Consider the following 21,603-nt stretch of genomic DNA (forward strand, 5'->3'; position numbering starts at 1 on the left):
TTGTTTTCACTTATTTGTGTCGAGTCAAGATGCCTACAGATTACTCTGACGTGACGTGGGCACGTCACATAGGATTTTGCACGAATGCGTTCAAATTCTTCTGACATGTATTCCTATTACATGTCCAACGTCACGTCAGATCAATTTGAACGCTTCCGCGCAAAATCCTGTGTTAGATTTTTGAATCATGCGCATTATGACGTGGGCTCACGTCACGTCAGAGTAATCTGTAGACACCTCTACGGTGGATTTCATAAAACTTTGAATGTTCGATCAACCATTTGACAGTCTCTCGATTTCTGAAACAAAATCACTGAAAGCCTCTCATTTCTGAATATATTGAAGAAGTAGCAATTGAGAATAATTGAATGAACGTATAACATTATAATTTGATGCGAGCACGATATTCTGAATAATCATAACTGAATTATCAATTGAAAACAAATTGGCGTCTAATCGTCAATCAAGCGTTGATTCCCCGATCAAGCTTTATGAAACCCGGGGTTAGTTGTTTTTAATGTCTTGATTGAATATTTGTTTCTGTGAAACAGAAGGTTTTAATCTTCTATAACTACTGATGATGCCGATGAGGCAAAACATGTCGTTGATGTATACTTAAAATAAAACAAATTGGGTTAAATTCAACTCTGTTTGAAAGATCCACTGAGGAGTAGTGTAAAAGGTTTAGCTTGTTATTCTGAAGTAAATTTTTTCCAGAGGTGGCATAGTTCATTATGAAAACTCAAAGTAGATATGTCTTTTTGTCTAGGCCGAATCGGAAAGAATATCATGAGTCACCATAAGTAGGTACTTAGGGAGACTTTTGTCCCTGATGACGCTCTTGGTGTCTTTTTAATTCGAGCATACAGTTTAATACAATCGAAAATAAAATGAAAATTGACTTACATCATTGTTGGTGTAGGTAGGGGCAATGGGACCATCACTTGATTCCCATTTGTTGGCGATTCTTATTGTTTCGGCAGTTTTTTCCTGTACGGACTTACTGTCGTCTAAAAGCGTGAGCTCGTAGAATTCTTGAATATCTGAAAAGAATTATTTTAATCAGTTTCAGTGGAATAATAATTCGTTCATTTATAGGGCAATCATACTCAGTAGGTCAAACTTCGAGAATAAATTGAGTCATTATGAATTCAGAGTAACAGATCAATTATTATAAAGCTACTCTGATAAAGATTATCGTACCGAGCTATTTCTATTTGGCAATTAAAAACTGTGGTTTCATAATAAAACTCCAGATTCCTAGATGACAGCTGATCTATTCAGAATGCAAGCGCTTGCTTTTCACGTCCTAGTTTGTATGGTTATTGTGCTGAGATAAAACTCTACAAACAATCCGATATTATTCCTCTTAGAGATAATTTCCCCTATACCTTTTCAGTGACGAGTGCTTCAAAATAATTCAACATTTTGTTCCATTAGAAAAATTGCACTCTTCATTATAAGTTCTTTGTTTATATGATGGGGCTTTCATCTACGATGGAGTATTTGTTTAAGGGAATTCTGGATATTATGAATGGTATATTTTCAAATCAAGAAATGTTTGCATTTTCTCCATGAGATACGGGAAAAAGCCTTTTTCCGAGGATGTTGTAAGCAGAATATGTAACTAAAAACTTTACGGCTGTGGATTGATTGAGATTCGCAGAAAAGGAAATCAAAGACGCCATTTCATCCATAAAGATGAAATCTTCGATTTTGAAACATAAAGTGTGATGTTCAGATGATCTCAGAGATTTTTTTAAAGTTGTTCATTCTAGACACTTTGATATATTGATTCCTATATCAACCTGAACTCAACGTATAAATCTGATGGTATTTCAGAATCCACTTCAACGTTTAGCATTCGTTTCTCAACAATTTTTGTTACAAAAAGAGCTACGTGTGGGAAACCTTGGAAAAAATGTGGGGTGGTAATGTTTACTGTTACAGGATGAAGCTTATTTCCTCAACGACATCTTGCCGCTTTTTACAAGTACCTACATATCTGTGTTAAATGGGATATTCCCAGTTTCACCAAGATTGAAAGGTATACCGTGCAAAAGTGTATTGATCTCAATGGAGAATAATTCGATTTCCGATTATAAATATATGTACATATATGTATATTATACATACAGGGTGTTTCAAAAAAGGTGACCCCGTCCGTAGGATGGGTAGAAAATAATTGGGGTTTGCTGTGTAAAATATTGTCATAACGCTCTGAGTATACAAAATAAACGGCGTAGACGTTGAAGAAAAAAAATTATTTATTTTCTACGATTTTGCGACTAATGGCAACATTGTAATGAAATTTGAAGGAGATGGATTATTTCAACATATTATATTCACTCATGCTGATGATATCTTTTGTAAGGATACTTGATTGTTTTAATTAAAAATCAAGCCTCGTTTCAAACATCCGCTTCCCTGAATTTTCAAGTTGAAGCAATGCAACACCGTCTGATGGAGATTTCAGTTTTACTATAGTTATTCCGTTTCATTTCAGAAATATTTTTCAGAATCCTGATTAATGAATTCAAATTCCGTATAATTGAAATTTCCATCAGTAAACAAAGAAAAAGTGTCTTTCTGCATTCGGCGTTGTTTTTTCGTCACAAAAACACACCGAATTCAGCATAAAAACAACGTGGATTGCAGATTACCGATAAAGAGATAACCGCCACCGAGAATATTTTTTCTGGGGAGAATATTCAAGAATACCAAATTTTTGGATGCAATTTGGATCACATGACCGTCCACATGTTGGAAAGTTGATACATAGGGCCGCACCACCAGACGAACGTCAGTCATTCATTATTCGGTAATTCATGATTCTGTGTTCTTTATTAATTCTTTATTCTTGATTCATTATTCACTGTTCGGCGATTAATTCATATTTGATTCGATTCATTTCTGATTAATTTGATATTCTTCCTATTAGAGTTTTTCTCTTCTTTTTCTTTTCTCTAAGTGGTGGTGTGACCGTACTGGAACAAACTGTAAGTCTTTTCTTGATACCGCATACTTAGTGATTCAAAGTTGCATTCTTTTATTTGTTTAATTGTGTTTATCGTTATTGTTAATCTCCCAGTTTAACGCAGACTTTTGTCGTCTGGCTCTCTGGTGAACCAAGGCCAACCGACGGAAGTCTCGAAGTCCGCTGGTAATGCTTGGCGTGTACACCCAAGGTTGCCACGGAAAGACCATAGTAGCCTATATAATACCGTCCTACCCATGTGGTGTTCCGTTTTCGTTTTCCCGTTTACCGCAGACTTCTGTCGCCTGGCTCTCTGGTGAACTAAGACCAACCGACGGAAGTCTCGAAGTCGTTTCGCTGGTAATGCTTGGCGTGTACACCCAAGGTTGAGTTCAGTTTAGTTTTCCTGTTTACCGGCGCAGACTTCTGTAGCCTGGCTCTCTGGTGACGGAAACCAATCGGCAGAGGTCTCGAAGTCTTTCTGCTGGTAATGCTTGGCGTGTACACCGAAGGTTGCCACGGAAAGGCCATAGTAGCCTATACCGTCCTACCCATGTCGTGTTCTGTTTTCGTTTTCCCGTTTACCGCAGACTTCTGTCGCCTGGCTCTCTGGTGAACTAAGATCAACCGACGGAAGTCTCGAAGTCGTTTCGCTGGTAATGCTTGGCGTGTACACAGAAGGTTGTGTTCCGTTTAGTTTTCCTGTTTACCGGCGCAGACTTCTGTCGACTGGCTCTCTGGTGACGGGAACCAATCGGCAGAGGTCTCGAAGTTTTTCTGCTGGTAATGCTTGGCGTGTACACCCAAGGTTGCCACGGAGAGAACACGATAAACTACCCCGTTATCCTGTAACTTGTTGCATTGTGTTTCACCTGAATCAAACCCTTCCCGTTTATTGAATAGCTTCAATTCTGATTGGCCTGCACACTGAAAATCACTGAAAGTGCTTGGGATCAAACCCATCGCTAAATTAACCGATTACAGGGACTTGGATCTTTCTGAGACAACCGGTGACCGCTATTGATTTCTTCTTTCTTTAATACCTGATGTTCTGACTGAATGTAATAAATTTGAATATTGTTTAATTCATTAATTTCACTGTGTTGACTTTGAATTTATTACTGACCACCGAGTTATTAAGTGTTTCATTTCTGTTCTTCTCATTTTGAACTTGGTCATCAGCTGTATATATTTCTTGACTTGGAGATCATTGTATGGTTTACTGTTGTTCAGATTATTGTAATAAATGCGGTTTTAAAGTACTTGTTATCGCTACCACCTTAGATAACCACGAACTCTGTCTCCGACTATTAGGTACCTAGGTGGGTTTGCTATTCCTCCCTATTGAAAGAATAGCTGGCGCTCGAGATTAATCCCTTTTGCAAACTAAACCCGTAACACTTTGCTAACTATCACCAATTCTGCCGGAGTTCTTTTGCGGCCAGCAAAGTTAGCTTGATTCACCAGTAATGACTAGAAAATTTGACATTGTGACCTTCATATATAGCCACAGTGTACCTACAAGCATAATGGTTTAGAAGAATATTATTCCAGAATGAATTTCGAGCAAAATTGGAAAAAAGCAAAGATTCAAACGAAAACAAATTTTCATTTTCAATAAGTTAAAGTTACACATCATAGATCGGATATCATTTCGTACATTATTCACCGGGATGTGCAAGAATGTTCGTGACTTTCACGATAATTCTTGAGATATTTCCATTTTCTTGGATAATCCCCAATAAAGTTTGCGGAACTGCCGCAATTCTCCAATCTACGAGTACATAAAAGTTATCATAGATGGCATAACGCACTCCCCCCATTCAGAAAAGCCCGACCGATAGCGTCATTTTATTCAAATGTCCCTTTTTTGCGCGTCCGTTATGAACCGACCCGAAGTTCGAGGCAGCGGAAAAACCATTCGACCGGAATGCATCCCTTGTGGCGGTTATGAAAAGAGTTGGAAAGAAGGCGTCTCCTTTAGCGTCTCGACGTGACTTATGTCGGGACTTCTGTTGGATGTGACAGCTGAAATTATGACGCAACTTGCACGTTTCCAGTCGTACATATGTGTTCTTTCATCCCAGGATGGATTTTCAGTAAAAGAAAAACACATGTAGTTGTTATGTCGAAGAAATTGGATTGTTGGGTACTATGAGTAAGTGTTGAAACAGAAATTGCTTGAACGGAATTTCGTGATTAGCTCGTCTCGAAGACAGAGTATCTGGAATTGAATTCACACAGGGTGATTGACGTAGAACTACCAGATATTTTGGGGAAGCTCGCTACAATATTAGGATGAAAGTAACTTGAACTCTGATCAAATTCACATAAACATTTTTATAGAAGAACCACCGGTTCACCGAGCGCATCATACAGGGTACGGCAGAGCCGATACGTGTTGGCGTGAAAGGGCTCTTTGTGTTACTTGGGTTCTGTAGTTATTAGTCGGCACCATAATTTGGGCCGGAAGGCATCAGGGATTTGCTGTTCGTAAATTTTACAAAAATGACCGTCCTGTGCTCGCGACACAGCAGAAGTTTCGGCCCCATTTCATTCTTGTTAATCATAAATGGATCAGGTGAATGATGAACGAAATTATACAGATGCATAACAACCATCGATAATAAAATCAACAAATGTTACGATCTAAATCGAACTAACATACTACTAACGTTCAAAGTATTAACGGAAATTCCATTTCGTCGACAAATAGTAGATGGTGACCATGGTCAGTTCATTCATTCATTGCTGTATCCCGTTACTGGGAATAAATCTACAAAAAGATATAAAAAATAGAACAGACTTATAATTTCTTAGGGCTGATTGCGACTGTGTGCCCTCCAGAGACCCAACCGTGACCTATAGATCCTTCCACACTCCAGGCATGGATAGTCACCAACCAGATCTGGCCGCCGCTGTATTCTTCTCGAGTCTCCATTATAATTGTGCATCAAAGACCTCCACTGTGACTTGTCTAACTAGTTGTTCCCAATTATGATTGGCATTAACTGATTTTAGGAATTGATGTAGCGTATCCTTAAACCGCTTATACTGGCCTCCTGGTTTCCGGGCTCCCTCTGTCAATTCGCCATACAGAGCTATTTTGGGTAGTCTTGTGTCTTGCATCCTCAGAATGTGGCTGCTTCATCTGAGTCGGGCCCTCGTTACTTGAGTCTCAAATGTTGTACCACTCGCGCGTTGCAAGACTTCTGCATTCGAAACTTTGTGGAACCATCTGATGTGTATTATCTGTCTTAGGCGCTGGTCTCCCTCACCCGCTGCCCGCTACCGACGACGTGCGGCTGACGTCATACGGGAACGCTGGCGGTCGCTGACAACGGGCGCATGGTCTCTCTGAAATACCTTTCGCATTCTACATGCGCGCTGCAACACTAGGCTACTATGTATAAGAGTGTGTTTCAAGATGAATGTAGAATTCGAGTAGAATTACTTACTCGTTTGATTTTTGGGGAAGAAGACGATGAACTATTGGCTTTGTCAATCAAGGTAGGCACTTTTTACGGTTTGGATAACTGTATTATTAAGTGCAATGATACAAAATTTAATGAATTTTCTCGACTTTCCCAAGAAAAATTCGCAAGAATATTAATTGAACATAAAATCACAAAACCTCCAACCATTAGATGCCTACAGCCTATTTCACCCTCTAAAAGACATTATGCTTGAGTACATTACTTTTATAGTCACTTTGTGAGGCATGTATAGTGCACGATAACATTCTATTAACTGAATCAGCATTTCGTACTTTTTCTTATTAAAAGAACTCATTTTTCCCTCTGACGTCCACCCGTCACTATGCTATTGAATCAATCCAACCGTCGCGTGCGACGTGTGACCTTCGCCAGCCGCGGCTGAACGTCGCACGCGACGTTTCAGGGAGACCGTGCCCGTAGTTTTCCGAATATAGCATTCACACGTTGACGGCGGCGGGTCCGCGTACGTCGTCGTTCGCGGGCAGCGGGTGTTCGGGGAGACCAGCGCCTTAGAGGACGTTGTTGCGTTTGCTCAAGCTGTTTTATATGTCGCCTGTAGGGCGTCCAGCTTTCGCTTCCGTAAAGAAGAGTTATGAGGACGATTTCTTTTTAAACAGCTGTCTTGGTCTTCAGATTGAAGTCGTGATTTTGAAACACTCTGACCTTTTGCTCCCAGAATGCCCGTGATGCCGGGTTGATACGGTTGTGTATTTCCGTGTCTAGGTTAGCCGTAGTATTTATGAAGTTTCCCAAGTATTTGAACTGCTCGACCAGTTTTAGGGTTTCATTCTTCAGGCTGATATGTATTCGAAGGCTTTTTGGCGGACTTACTAGAATTTTGGTTTTGTCAATATTGAGTCTAAGGCCTAAAGCTTCGTATATATGTTTATAGGTGTCCAGTATTATCTGTACATCCTCTGGGCTGCTAGCGATAATTGCTCAGTCGTCTGCATATTGAAATTCCGTTATAAACTTTGTACGGGTTTTTAGTCTGAGACGCTTCAGGTTAAATAGGCATCCATCAAATCTGAATCTTCTTCCAACACCTCTTTCAGGCATACTTATGTCAGCAATTATGGAGACAGCTATGGCGAAAATATTGAATAGTAATGGCGCTAACACGCAGCCTTGTTTTATTCCAGAGTTGGTTAAGGAATGGTCGGTTGTAGAGCCATTATGCTGTATTATAGCGGTGTTGTTGGTATGAAGGCTTTTACACACTGCTAAGAATAGCATGATCAGTAGCGTTACTGACATCGAATAAAAATAATTTATACAAATTTAAGTCTCGTTAAGTCTTGTGACTTTTCGGTTTTTTCATTTTGTGAATCATTATTGTGCACAATGTTTTCTGTATCGGAATACCTTTTGAATCGTAAGTACATAGCCTTTGAAGTTCCGTGAAGAAACCATGCTCAACCATGATCGAGAAAGGTCGTAATCCTTCTTGTAAAAGTAAATATATTTCAACAAAGAAAAGCGGTAATGTTAGTTGATTTAGTTTCCCCAGAATTGAAGAAAGGAAGCTTGTATGGCTGAGATATTAGCTGGAAATTTTTTTCTGTGAACTTTATTTTTGTGCATAGGTGTTGAGTTCTAGAGTACATTCTGAATGATGATTCAGTTTTATCGAAATCTTAAAAGGCGCGAATCCAAATATATTTTATGTGAACTGACAGTTCATAGCATTCGATTGGACTTTTATTATTCAGAATTCTCAGATACATTTCCTTGTAGGCTTACCCCGGGTTTCAGCTTGATCTGGGAATCAACGCTTGATTGACGAATAAACGTCAATTTGTTTTCAATCAGTAATTCCGTCATGATCATACAGAATATGATTCTCGCATCAAATTATAATGTTTATTTGTCCGTTCAATTATTCTCAATTGCTACTTCTTCAGTAATATATTATCAAATCGTTGATCGGATGATCAGAGTTTTATGAAACCCGCTATTAATCCAACAGGTGAAGTTCATCTTGACTTGAAACTTCCTGTGATTCCTTTTACTTCAATTGAAGCAAGATGATTTTTGTTGAAGAATTTAACAATCTTGTAATTATCCGTTAATTCCTTCTAGAGATACCCATTCCTTAAGACTGCATCATATGAATTTTATCTTCGGGTTATTTTTTGAAATCTACAACGGATGTAACCTATTCAACCTTTAGTCAGAGAAGATTACCAACATTAGCTATCGTCAAGCTACTTCAATAATTCAATATATTTAAAAACTGATTTCTTGTATTTTCCATGCAAATAACTAGATTTGTTATGTCTTCAATCAGTTTGTATGAATCTCAGTTATGTTCGACTTCATATTTTCCGAAAAGATTCGACATTGTGATAATATAAGTAATTACTGAGACTTTTACGTAGATCTCACAACATAGCTCGATTTGAAACCGAAAAATGTTTTGACAAGCGTCATAACCCCACATTTTTGAACTTTACAGAGTGGAATGCATCAAATTTCCATGGCCAATCGAGTGCTAAAATAAAAGTGAATGTAGTATAAATGATAAGGCACCGACATTTTTTTGAATGGGGAAAACACCCTTTATAGTATAAAATATGGTGCACCATGATTTCCTCTTAATCTAGACATATGAAAACACCAAGAAGAACTTTCGGAGCTTGGTATGCCGTGACAAAAAAAATCTGTCGCAACTTGCACGTACGACGTCGTACACATGTCCATTTCTCCTAGTCGCCGAGACGGCGTCTTCGTGATCTCAACCATTATATCCCTGATACATGCGGCGTATGTCATGCAAGAAAAGTAATAAAACTCTCATTTTCCAGAATTTATTGCCGGGCTTTCCGGACCCGAGTTTCAGGAAGCCATACGATACAGTCCGGTCGTAACGGGTATTGCTGTATAGAGACTCGGGAATTTCATCAACTGATTAAATATAGTAGCCCTGGGATGATGCCGGGTCGGATTTGGAATTTAATTAGTAAAATGGCGTGCTTCTTCGTCAGATGCTCGCCCTTGATGAATTTAGGAAGGTCTTGCATCGGCATGCTATGCGGAAACTATTCGGCCTACAACAATTGTTTTGCTAAATTTTCGCGTGTTTTGCATACCTATTCTTTTATTAATGGATTTTAATCGTTTCGCTAAAATTATCAGATGCGCATTCACTGGTAATTTATATCGATGATGTTGATGGTTGATTGAATTCGTAAACAAACTAGAAAATGAATATTAAATTTCCTATTTCTATCAGCTTGCATTGTAGTCCTTTGGACATTGAATGAAGTGTGATTTTCTCCCATAATATTTCACTTTTTATATCGTAAATTATCGTATCAGCCTGTACGTAAACAATATGATTTTTATGACTGAACTAGTGTTTAAGTAGATAGTTCAGATTGAGATATCAAATCATAAAAAATTGTTTAAAATCCACAAACTGGATAATGAATAAAACAAAAACAGCAACTGAATTGAAAATACTCAGTAACATTCAGAAATTGTTCAAAATGGTATCCCTCCATTTCAATACATTTTTGAGCACGTTGATATAATCGTTTCACAGCCTTTGCTATCGTATAGGGTTGTGATTCAATAATATCGCAAGCATAAATATTTTTTTTAGTAGGTGTTCCCTACTGTTTATCTGTACTGCATAGGCCACTTGTTTGAGTGTTACCCATAAAAAATAATCCAATGGTGTCAGAACTGGAGATCGAGGAAAAGGATGGCGCAAATGCAAAATTCGAAATAATTCTACCGATAATTTCAAAGTTTAATGAACTATGAAGTCTGACTCATAAGGGAATGTTCATTGATTCCCTATATGACGGTGCCATGCAGAGATTTGGAATTTTTATCTTGAACTAATTCTTTGTGGTTACAAAAACGAAAAAAAAAATCATAATATTCACTTACAGGGTGATCCAATATTCACGAAAATAGTGCAAGTCTATAATTTTCCCAGTACTGATCTGATTTATTGGATTTCAGAAATCTTGAAGAAAGGCGATAGTAAAGGGCGAAAAAACTTCAAAATTTAAAATCATTCGGTAGATTAGTTCAAGTGTTATTTAACTGTGAAATTTCACCCATAAAATGAACATCATTTCCATGAAACAAATATTTGCATGTTTGAACTATATATGCTCCTTTCAGAAAGGGGATATGTGCTCTGCTTGAAGCGAATATAGGAGCATAGCTGCTATAAAACTGTTCTATATTTGTGCCCTGAGTGTTATATTTAGGTTACAAAACAAGGAACACTATATATATTTCTGCTATATAGCTGCTCTGTAATGTGGTCACCTGGAAAGATTAACGAATGAAAAATTGTTAAACGAAAAAAAAAAATCTTCCTGTTGAACTCTCACCCTTTTGAAGAGTGTATAAGAGGCAAAAAATCGCAGGTCACTTTTTCCTGAAGATACTCGAATCCGATCGTCCCACGCTGTTTTTTCTCCGAATCGTATCGCGTATAAAAGATCGCACAAGTTCCCCGAACATACGTGGGAACGAGCGGTAGCCATGAAATTGGACGAACGTATTAAGTGGAAACTCAAAAAAGCTCCGGATTCAGCAGAGCGGGGCAGAGTCCAGAAATTGCGTGAGAAGTAAAATTAAGCTTTGAGCTCTCCAACGCCCTCTGCCCTGTCTGTCCTCGCATCCGGATACATTCATTCCCTACCCCTGATCCGATTGTGTTTGCCGAATAAGAGGAAGGTTCCCGTTTTTAACGAGATCCCGATCCTGAAGGATCAAATTTTTTCGTGACCGTTAAAGATATCGCAGATCAAAAGGAGTTTGACGATCGGGACACGAGCTTTCGATTGCAGGCTGGATGTACCAGAAGTAGACGATGTGGAATTATTCGATTTGTCGGATTCATTAGGTAGCAAAAAAGTGTCGCGTATTCTCTATTATTCCATAATTTTGTGTACGTAGGTACATCTTATGCGAATGTGAATCTTTTATCCTTAAAGTCAAAACGGAGCCCTCCTTGTTGTGTCATAGCTTAACGTAAATACTGTACTGATTTCACTTTTTCCTTCCTTTCCAACCTTGCTTATACCTACTTTGTAAATGGTAACAACTCATTTTTTTTGCTTAAAGATATCATGCCCAAATAGGTTACGATAGGTATCTAATAGTAGAGTGAAGGTGAGATGAACATTTTGAGTATAGCAATTCTTTTTTGAGGAACCGAAAATTGACTCATGTTTCCCTAACCAATGGGAGAGTTAAAACTCTTTTCTCTCTGAAGCCACTTTACTTGTATCTGTGAATGGTAACAACTAATTTTTTTGAGTTATGATATCAAGCCCAAATAGGAAACGATAGATAATAGTAAAGTGATGGTGAGATGAACATTTTGAGTACAGCAATTCTTTTTTTACTAACCAAAAATTGGCTCAAGTCTCCCTAACCCATGGGAGAGTTGAAGAGGGGGCGAGAGAGACTTGACCATAAGTTGGTTTATCAGGAAAAACATTGCAAGAAAACAATTTCCAATGACCAACGGTTTCAAGGTTTTCATCATCAGTTGTATCAGCGTATGAAATACATATTTTTTATTTCAGAGTCACTCTCCCTTATTTCCGGGTTGTTTTTTACTTTTTTGAACCTTTGTTGTTTATATTATTAAATTTTCCATTTTTAAAGCAAAGTATTATACAAGCTCAGTGCGGGAAACTTGGACCACTGATTATGTCTCCCGACCATAGCATGGGTCAAGTCTTCCGCACTCCCTTTCACTCTATTCAACAGATGTTTTCTGGAAACTTTTACAACTATTATTAAAAAGGCCCATCGTTCGTAAAACAATATCAATCAATGAAAGCAATAAAACTAAATAACACCACGCACCTATTAAACTTTTCAGACAGCGTAAAAAACAAAAATATTCAATTTATCACTTCCTAACAACAAAATGTTCAACCCTCTCACTCCTGAACTGTTCTGATGGCGGCCAAAATGGAGCTGCCTTGTTACGAGTATGTCGGAAGCAAGTCTCCCGGATTCCCCCTATATTTAAGTTTAAAATACAATGAGTCTTCTGTAATTTTCAGTGCGACTTGCATTCGCAATAAATGTTATGGAAATGGAATATACAGTACACCTTCAGGTGCCAACTAGGAAACTCGGAAATATCTAATTGGAGAATTTCAATTCCGTAAAATTGCGAGGTAGTCATTAGCAATCGTAGGAAAATCCCAGAGAAGTTGAAAACATCTCAACACAATTGTAGACCGATTTCGGGAGCATTGTCCCTCATCAGTACAATATAGTTTTACATATTTCAACCGGAGGATGGCGCTTTGAGAGACATTTTCAAATCTCATCACGATGCGCCATCTGTGCCGCGAAGACTGAACCAAACATCACTTACTCTGCAGGCTCTTACACACCCATTCATGGCTCCAAGATTTAACTGCTACCTGCAATCAACGAATGAACAACAATTCGACAAGCGACTATAGGCGAACATAACAGATATGTTACTGTACATTCCGCTGTGTGCCTCTGAAAAATCGCTGAACTGTTGGTCTCCATCAAAGGAAGCCAATGGAAATGTATATTGAGGATGTGCCAACCGTTTTCCTCAGTGGCCTTGAGCGGCTTCAGTTGCAATTTAGACTGTGTACAAACATGTTAATGTGGATGCGTCTTCTGTCGTTGGCATTGCCGATGAGATTTTGCCGCTGGGCAAAGCCGGTTGTCATACAGCGGCATAATGTGGGTGCAGTTTAAAGCTGCAAATGAAGAGGTGAGCAGATGAACCGGATTGACGGATGTAATGGAGTAGATACAAAGCCTCAAGTGGAGATGGTCAAGTCATATACCTAGACAGAATACAGAGGGGTGGACAGTGCGGGCGCTACAATAGAGACCACGTGAAACAAAGAGAATCCGAGGTAGACCACAACGCAGATGAATAGACGACGTTACGAAAATAGTGGGTAGAAACTGGGAACAACAAGCCAGGGACAGAAAAAGATGGAAGACTATAGAAAAAGCTTACATCCAGGAGTGGATGGTGGAGAGCTGAAGAAGAAGAAGATTGCAAATCATAGTTTTTCTTGATTATTGAGCGTAAGATTTCTTTATATGCTTAGGCGAGTCAGATCATCTGATATATAGAATAGAATAGAAAAATATTATTAAGATATTAAGACGCATTAGTTGTCGCCTTGGACGTGAATGGGTCTAATCCACACAAGTTAAATTTCGAGTAAAACGCATTTGAACTTTTTTCGCTCTAGAAAATTATTAACGCCTTGCTCACGACCGGTTGCGTAATATATAATGCAACTCTCAGCTTGTGGTTTATTACTATTTAATTTAATCCTATTGAATATTTCAAATCAGCCCAGTAGAAAACAGTAGTGAAACGATCCAAGCCGCTTGGTTGTATTCACTAAAAAAAGTTGTTGCTTAGATCTTTTAGCAATTTTGCTAGAACTCAACGAATAATAGTAAATCGATTGATGTCTTCACTACTACAAAACTTGAGCTTTTTTGAAGTTGTCTACAGTTTCAACTCTGAAAACCTAAAATTGTGGATTAGACCCATTCACACACGCAGTGTTACTTACGTTAGCTTTTTTGTACAAATTGATTAATTTGACCTAATTCAAGTGCATCAGATACGGTCCCTGGCTTGTATTACAATTGTCAAAAATAACAGGTAATACAGTTCTTGTGCAGGTAAGGCCAGCAATCTTTATGTAGATGAGAGACTTGAGGGTATAGTGCGGATTTATATTGATAATTTCAATGCTTTTTTACTACCTCGCCGAAAGAAATGACTTAGTTATGACTTTCTTCTGCGCGATATGAAATGTGTTGGTCTCAGTACAATTTGGTTGATATCATTATTTTTCGAGACGTCATCAAAATTCGTAGAATTTACCATTTCATTTTCGTTTCACCATGTTGTATATATGTGTTATTGTAATTGCGACATAATCCAACAGATTATCGTTCAACCGTCATTTACGCACTTCCATCACATAAAATTCAATCAGAGACATCCTAATCTGTCGGTTCGCAAATGCCATCCATTTACGATAGTGGTATTATAAATTAGGCCGCGCATCAACGCAATTAACACAAATGAGCCTTGGATCGGGTTTGTACCTTCGATTAGGGTCTGTAGAACACACTGTTGCACCTCAATTCCAAGTGTGCATCCAATCTGAATCATTTATAATATTTGTTTACTCGTACCTACTCATGAATGAATTTTCCATTATTCGAATAATCAACGTTCGTACTTATTAATTCAGCGAACTGAACCAAACTACGAACTGGAATACGAAATTGCCGAAAGAGGAATGAAACCGGGATTGAATGATTAATTCTAGGAAATGCGATCTATTTTATATCTCTTTGTCCTGATTGGGGACTCGTAATGAGCGGGATCAGAAGGATTTATAATTGTGGCATCCTCAGATAGTTGGGGACAAATAAACGTCGTCGATTACGTGTTACCTATGGATTGTGTTTTAGGCGGTATTTATAAAGTTTTCTAATTATGTGATGCTCTTTATTGAGTTAGTGAAATTATTGGCAGTGAAACTCCGTACGTTATAGATGCCTCACTTAGATTTATCATAGCACATACCACAGCTTCAACGAAATATCATCCTGAGAAATTCCTGAAATAAAATCATCCATCCAATTGCTTGCTCTCAGAAAGAGTTTTCAGAGATTTGGTCAGAATTACACTGCGCAAAAAAATTAACGCACATTATGGAAATCTCAAATTTATTCTACAACTGAAGGTGTTCTCAATGATGATTATTTTTATCAGAATTATGCATGCATATGTTATCCACTTTCAACGGTTTTCTTCAATACAGATGTTTTTTCCCAGCAGGAATAAAAAACGATGATATTATCAGATTTCGAATGTATTGGCTCCATTCTAGTGATCAATAGTTTTTCTTTCGTTTGATTTTCTACACTCGATCGCTATGCAACGCGAAACACTCAATTCGACCCAAGAGGAATGTGCCCAAGCGGTAGTTTTGCGAGAAGAAGGGTGGACATACACAAGAATTGCAGAAAGGTTTGGAGTTTCCCATACAAGTGTGTCCAGAATGTTGCAGCGATTCAGGGAGACAGGTATGAATGTCCGAAGATCAGGACAGGGTAGACCACGGGTAACAACTGCCATTCAAGAACGTTACTTGAGAATTTCTTTGTTGAGACAACGGTTTACAACCGCTCGCCTCCCTCAAATTCAGCTTAAGCAAACTCATGAGGTGCAAATTAGCACTCAGACAATAAGAAATCGCCTCAGAGAATATTATTTAAGGCCTCGTGTCGCGGCAAAAGGCCCAGCTCTTACCCCAGCCCATCGACGGGCGCGTTTGGATTTTGCGAGAGGGCATATCCATTGGGAAGAGGCCGATTGGGAAAGAGTTCTCTTCACAGATGAGTCTAGATTCTGCCTCTACTATTGTGGTCGACGTTCCCTTGTATACAGACGTCCACATGAAAGATATGCTCAGTGCAATTTCCTGAATACTACTGGTTTCGGGGGAGGATCAATTATGGTATGGGGTGGAATATCTTTGACTGCTCGCACAGACCTAGTAGTCGTTGATAATGGAGCTATGAATGCTGATAAGTATATAAGGAACATTCTTGAAGAGCATGTAGTGCCATTTGACCCATACATTGGTGAAAATTTCATTTTTATGGACGATAATGCCAGACCCCATCGTGCGCGCATCGTTCATGAGTACCTTGAAGTGGTTGAAGTCTCTCGAATGGAATGGCCAGCAAGAAGTCCAGATCTCAATCCGATTGAGCAGGTTCGGGACAACCTCAATAGAAGGCTGAGAAGTTCAGAAAATCATCCAGATACTCTTAATGACTTAGGAATCCAACCCGGAGAAATCTGAGAAGGATTAGATCAGAACTTTTTAATCACTCATTATGAACCGTCGTTGCCGAGCTGTAATTAACGCAAGGTATGGAAATACCAAGTATTAAATCACTTATCAGCATTTCAGTATTTTGAAAATTGTTCATTTCTCTTCTTTCTCATAAGATTCGGTGAAATCCTGAATTTTTCTTCCATTTAATGTGTCTTGTTTCGTTCAAAACCTTCTCGAGAGAACATAAAAAATAAGTTATAAAGTCAATGTAGAGTTAATGTTCATTAAAATTGAGATTTTCAGAATGTGCGTTAATTTTTTTGCGCAGTGTACTTCGAGTGCATTATGAAAACTCACGGTTCCAACACAAAAAATGTGATTCTATACATAGAAAGGAAATCACATTCTTGGTTATTTCTTCAAGAGTACTCGTTTTATTTCGCGTTATGTAAACATCTACTTTTGTTTTTATGGTATCAAAAAGAAAAGTCCAAACGTCTGCAGACGAAACAGATGCATTTATTCATTTATTCATTCCAAGCAATACAATGAGGTATTACTATCCATCAAAGTTTCCACTTAAGGGTAGTTTATACCACGGGTCTTTCTCGCCATCCGTATAAGCCGTAAAGGGGAAAAGACTACCAGAATGTGGGGTGTTGCCAGAATACTTGAAGGATAAGTAGAAGTTACAAATATTACAATAGTTTCCACTTTCGTCGGAAAGATGGCCGCACTTAAAGAACGTCTTTTTTCAATTTCACCAAGATACGAATTGTAGCCAATGGCGAGACTTTTTGAGAGATTTTTTATGTGGAAATTCATAGAAGGAAAGTTAATAACATGAATGAATATTTGTTCTTCGATGAAAACATTTTTTTTCTGTTTGACTAATAAAAAAATTTCTGACTTTCCGAGATGACGAACTGATTGAATTGAATTATAATGAAAACGCCATATAAAGTAATGGTTTCTGACGTAAGATATTCATTTTCTCTTCCCTTCTTGATTACAAAATATCAAACATTATAAATTGTGATGATAGTTTAATGTCTGAACTATAATATTATGAAAGCAGACAGGAATTGAATTCTGAAAAAAGACCCACCCAGAGTAGGTTCGAATCCTGCTCTGGGTGGTAGATTTTTCAGAATTTCACTATGCCAAGATTGAGTTGTTAACATCTCTCGATTATGTTGACCGAACTGTAAAACTTTTACAGATCCATTATTTTTATAGTGAATTTTTATTATTTTGAAACGATTTTTGAGTGAAATGAAATTCATTGTAACAATTGCTCAAGTTTCTACTATAGATATGTCAAAAATCAAATGTCAAAACTTTCATGTAGTTCCGGTGGGGCCATAGTGAAAAACAACGTTCTTGTTGAAAAACCCTTTAGCTTTTTTCGATACCAACTGACAGAAAAACACTAAGGACCAAGGTAAAAATATATAATATTAAGTACTTCAAAATCTCACCAATAAATTCGTCTGAAAACAAACTTTCACACAATGGTCATCACAATCTTCTTCTTGTTCGGACCCTCCAAAAATCGTCGTTAAAATGAGTGTGAAATAGGGTGACAATAATAGCACTTTGTCAAAATAAGTTCTTTCAATAAACTTTCTCAATTTTCTACAATGTTTTCACCCGAAATCGCACGATAAGATGATATTCTGTCAAAAAAGCCTCAACTCGGAAAACACCCCATTTATCGATTTATACGATATCAAAATACATAATATCGGGTAGGTATTTATAAATGATTGTAAAATCAAAGTTGGAGTTGAATTTCTATTTGCTGCTTCTCGCAACAGGGCTTCGAACTATGTATCAAAATTGACGCCCACTTGGCAAAACTATTCGATTCAAAGTGGTCCCCTGTTGCAACCTATGGATGCTAAGGAATTTTCGATTAGTCTGAAGGATTTATTCGAGAGACCGTATGTAAATTCTAACCCCAAATGGATATCAGAACGAGGATTCTGAGTGCACATGTCGTGTTAGGCTACGAACAGACGTGATGCGAGTTAGATTACGGTGGATTCCAAGTTCATGTCCTTCCATTCGCCTGGATGTATATTAGTATGTCCTACAATCCCGTCAGTTGCTTCACAAACTCGTTGAACATCGAATAGGCGGCGGCGGTCGTTCGAAGACATTTCCCATCGAATAAGTTTGAGTGAAATTACACTTGGAGCTACCAGACGGTCATAATTTTCCGTTTCAATTTCCAAAATGAAGAGATATACTGGTGAGTCCTTTTCATGGATGATGATCTGATTTCATGATGGAGAAACCGGGCCCTCAAAGGATTGTCGCTAATTTTCTGTCTGTCCTTCTATTAGAGCGTTTATAATTCAGTTGCAGCAAGTCTTGAGGTAATCCTGTTGTAGGGAGTGGTTGCAGTGACACCAACTTAGCCGTCCGTACACATTCATTTATCATTGCTGAATCCCGTTACCGGGAATAAATCTACAAAAAAAAACAGATTTATAATTTCTTAGGGCTAATTGCGACTGTGTGCCCTCCTGTGACCGAAGAGACCCAACCGTGACCTACAGATCCTTAAACACTCCGGGCATGGATAGTCACAAACCAGATCTGGCCGCCGCTGTATCCTCCTCGAGTCTCCATTATAACTGTGTACCATAGACCTCCACAGTTATGATTGGCATTAACTGATTTTAGGGATTGATGTAGTGTATCCTTGAACCGCTATACTGGCCTCCAGGTTTCCGAGCTACCTCTATGAATTCGACATAGAGAGCTATTTTGGGGAGCCTTGTGTCTTGCATCCTCAGAATGTGGGCGCTCCATCTGAGTCGGGCCCTCGTTACTTGAGTCTCAATTGTTGTACAACTCGCGCGTTGCAAGACTTCTACAGTCGAAACTTTGTGGAACCATCTGATGTGCATTATCTGTCTTAGATGACTTTGTTGCGTTTGTTCAATCTGTTTAATATGTCGCCTGTAGGGCGTCCAGCTTTCGCTTCCGTGAAGAAGCGTGGGAAGGACGACTGTTTTGTGAACAGCTGTCTTGGTCGTCAGATTGAGGTCGTGATTTTGGAACACTGTGACCTTTAGCTTCCAGAATGCCCGTGATGCCGAATTGATACGGTTGTGTATTTCCATGTCTAGGTTAGCCCTAGTATTCATGAAGCTTCCTAAGTATTTTAACTGCACATACATTCATGCTATAAAACTTCAACCATAAGATATATTGAAGCAGGAGTACCCCAAAGATCAATAATAGGGTCCTTACTCCACAATATTCATATCCATAATTTATCAAATTATCAAAGGAACATGATTGTATTATACGTAGACGTAGAACTCGGGAGACCAGGAGACTACGAGTCTTCTAGTTGCCGAGGTCCTATCACTGGTCTTCGAATGTGAGATTTCTTGCATGTTTTTATTTGCCATAAAATGGCTGATCGCTGTACATTCATCGTTCAATGTGATGACAATTGGGAATTCAAAAAAAGCGATACCCCCCTGGTGTCAATTTTTGTAAATAAAAAGTTAATGCACTTTTGTTTGTTTACATCGAAAAACGGAGAATATATTGGGGTTTCAATGAGATCTTTCATAAAAAATATATCTTAATCTGTTGAAAATATCTATTATCTATCTCGTGATAATGGGAAAAGCTTAGTGAAGTTTTCATAATGTGTATCCTTCGGGCAAATCTTCGATTACGAATTTCTTGTGAAAATGTCAGTTTTTACTATTTTCCACGATGAAATGAACTTTAAGACAATGTTTAAGGACATATGTAACTCGTCCTTTTATAGCATAATGAAGGTTTTGTACATTTCAAATCAGTTACGAAGAATAGGAGGTGAATTAAATAACCTGGAAATATAACCTCAAAATTGAAGGATTTATACAAAAACCAAATCTGTTTCCCTCAGACAGGACTATTTTCATCTAGTAAGTGGATATATATACATATGAATTTCAATAACATTCACACAAAATTCATTCAGAAAATCATTTCTGATTCCCAGTTCAACTTGGACAAGTTTTCTTACCATCAATGTTGCAATTTTAGCCATTGTATATAATGGAGAAGGTAAGATATCATAGTTGTGGCTACCATAAATCAATTTTCTTCTTTATGATCGTGTAAAGAGCCAAGGAGTTTGGTTCAAAAAATATTGCTCTTACTTATCAGCTGATTCAGAACATACTCGGACTTTTTTTATAAATACTAATACGTCATGACATTTATTGACCTAAAATTGATAATAATTAAAACGCTTGAATCCAGAATCTTTAAAATTGAGAGAAAACAACTATCAACTGAGAAAAAATTATTTATTGGACGAAGATCTCAAAATCCCCTACAAAAATGCATTAACTTTTTACTTCGAACTGTCAACACCATGTTGCTGCATTTGAATTCCCAATTCTTATCAAAAATTTGAAAAAAAGACTCAAAAATGGAATCGAAACAATCAAATATGCGCCTGTCATGTCACATTGACTTCTATTGTAAAATTCCCATCATTAGAACATGCTCATAAAATGCCATTTCTCCTCCGCACTTTCGAAAAAGAAATTCTCATTCTTGACAGCAAGGAAAGGCTTTAGGAGCTTCAGTTAACATAAAAGACCCCCTTTAGTTGTCGCCCAGGAATCACCCCTTTGAAACTTTTGCATTTATTTGGCAACACCTTATATAACAGTACACATAAAAGCACTTAATCGTTATCATTGCACTGGGCAAACAGAAGAAAATCAGGCTCTGGAATTACAAACAAAACAAGTGATTCAATTCTGACTAAAGTTAATACATAAATCATAATGTAGAAGCACCCTACAAGATAAAAAGAAAAGAGTGTCTTAAAGCATCTTCTGAAAGATCCCATGCATCATGTGAGATCTTGCTTTGAATATACTTTGCAAATTCAATCCGCAGTATTCCCCCTGTTCTCCTCGAGGACCAGGTTGAATATTCTGGCGGTAAACAAACGTTTTTCCTTCGAGGAAATAAGCAGATTTTATTCATCTTCCATATTTCCCGAATCATTCTCTGAGAAGAAGGAGAATAGGCAAACAGAAGTTGATAACCGAGATCGAGAGGTCCTTCGGTTGGCATCAGCTTCGGGGTAAATCTGAAATCGCATTAAAATTGAGTCGGCTTTGAGAAAAAACAACCTCATTATCTCAGATTGTCCCGAATGCCGCATAAAGAGAATTCAGTCGGTCATGTCGTGAGGGACTTATCCCTGAATCGGTTAGAG

At 38.0% G+C, this 21,603-nt stretch overlaps 1 protein-coding gene across 4 annotated transcripts in view; it reads right to left on the reverse strand.

Moving 5' to 3' along the window:
* The window catches only part of LOC123319500 (disks large 1 tumor suppressor protein), a 693,102-nt gene that overhangs the window by 615,652 nt on the left and 55,847 nt on the right, over positions 1-21,603 (reverse strand). For all 4 annotated transcript variants that reach the window (XM_044906517.1, XM_044906515.1, XM_044906516.1 and 1 more), the window contains exon 2: positions 907-1,043. In XM_044906517.1, the coding sequence (XP_044762452.1) occupies positions 907-1,043 (137 nt within the window). The remainder of the gene's footprint in view (positions 1-906; positions 1,044-21,603) is intronic.

This window comes from Coccinella septempunctata, chromosome 8, assembly GCF_907165205.1.
Source record: "Coccinella septempunctata chromosome 8, icCocSept1.1, whole genome shotgun sequence".
NCBI classification, from domain to species: Eukaryota; Metazoa; Arthropoda; class Insecta; order Coleoptera; family Coccinellidae; genus Coccinella; species Coccinella septempunctata.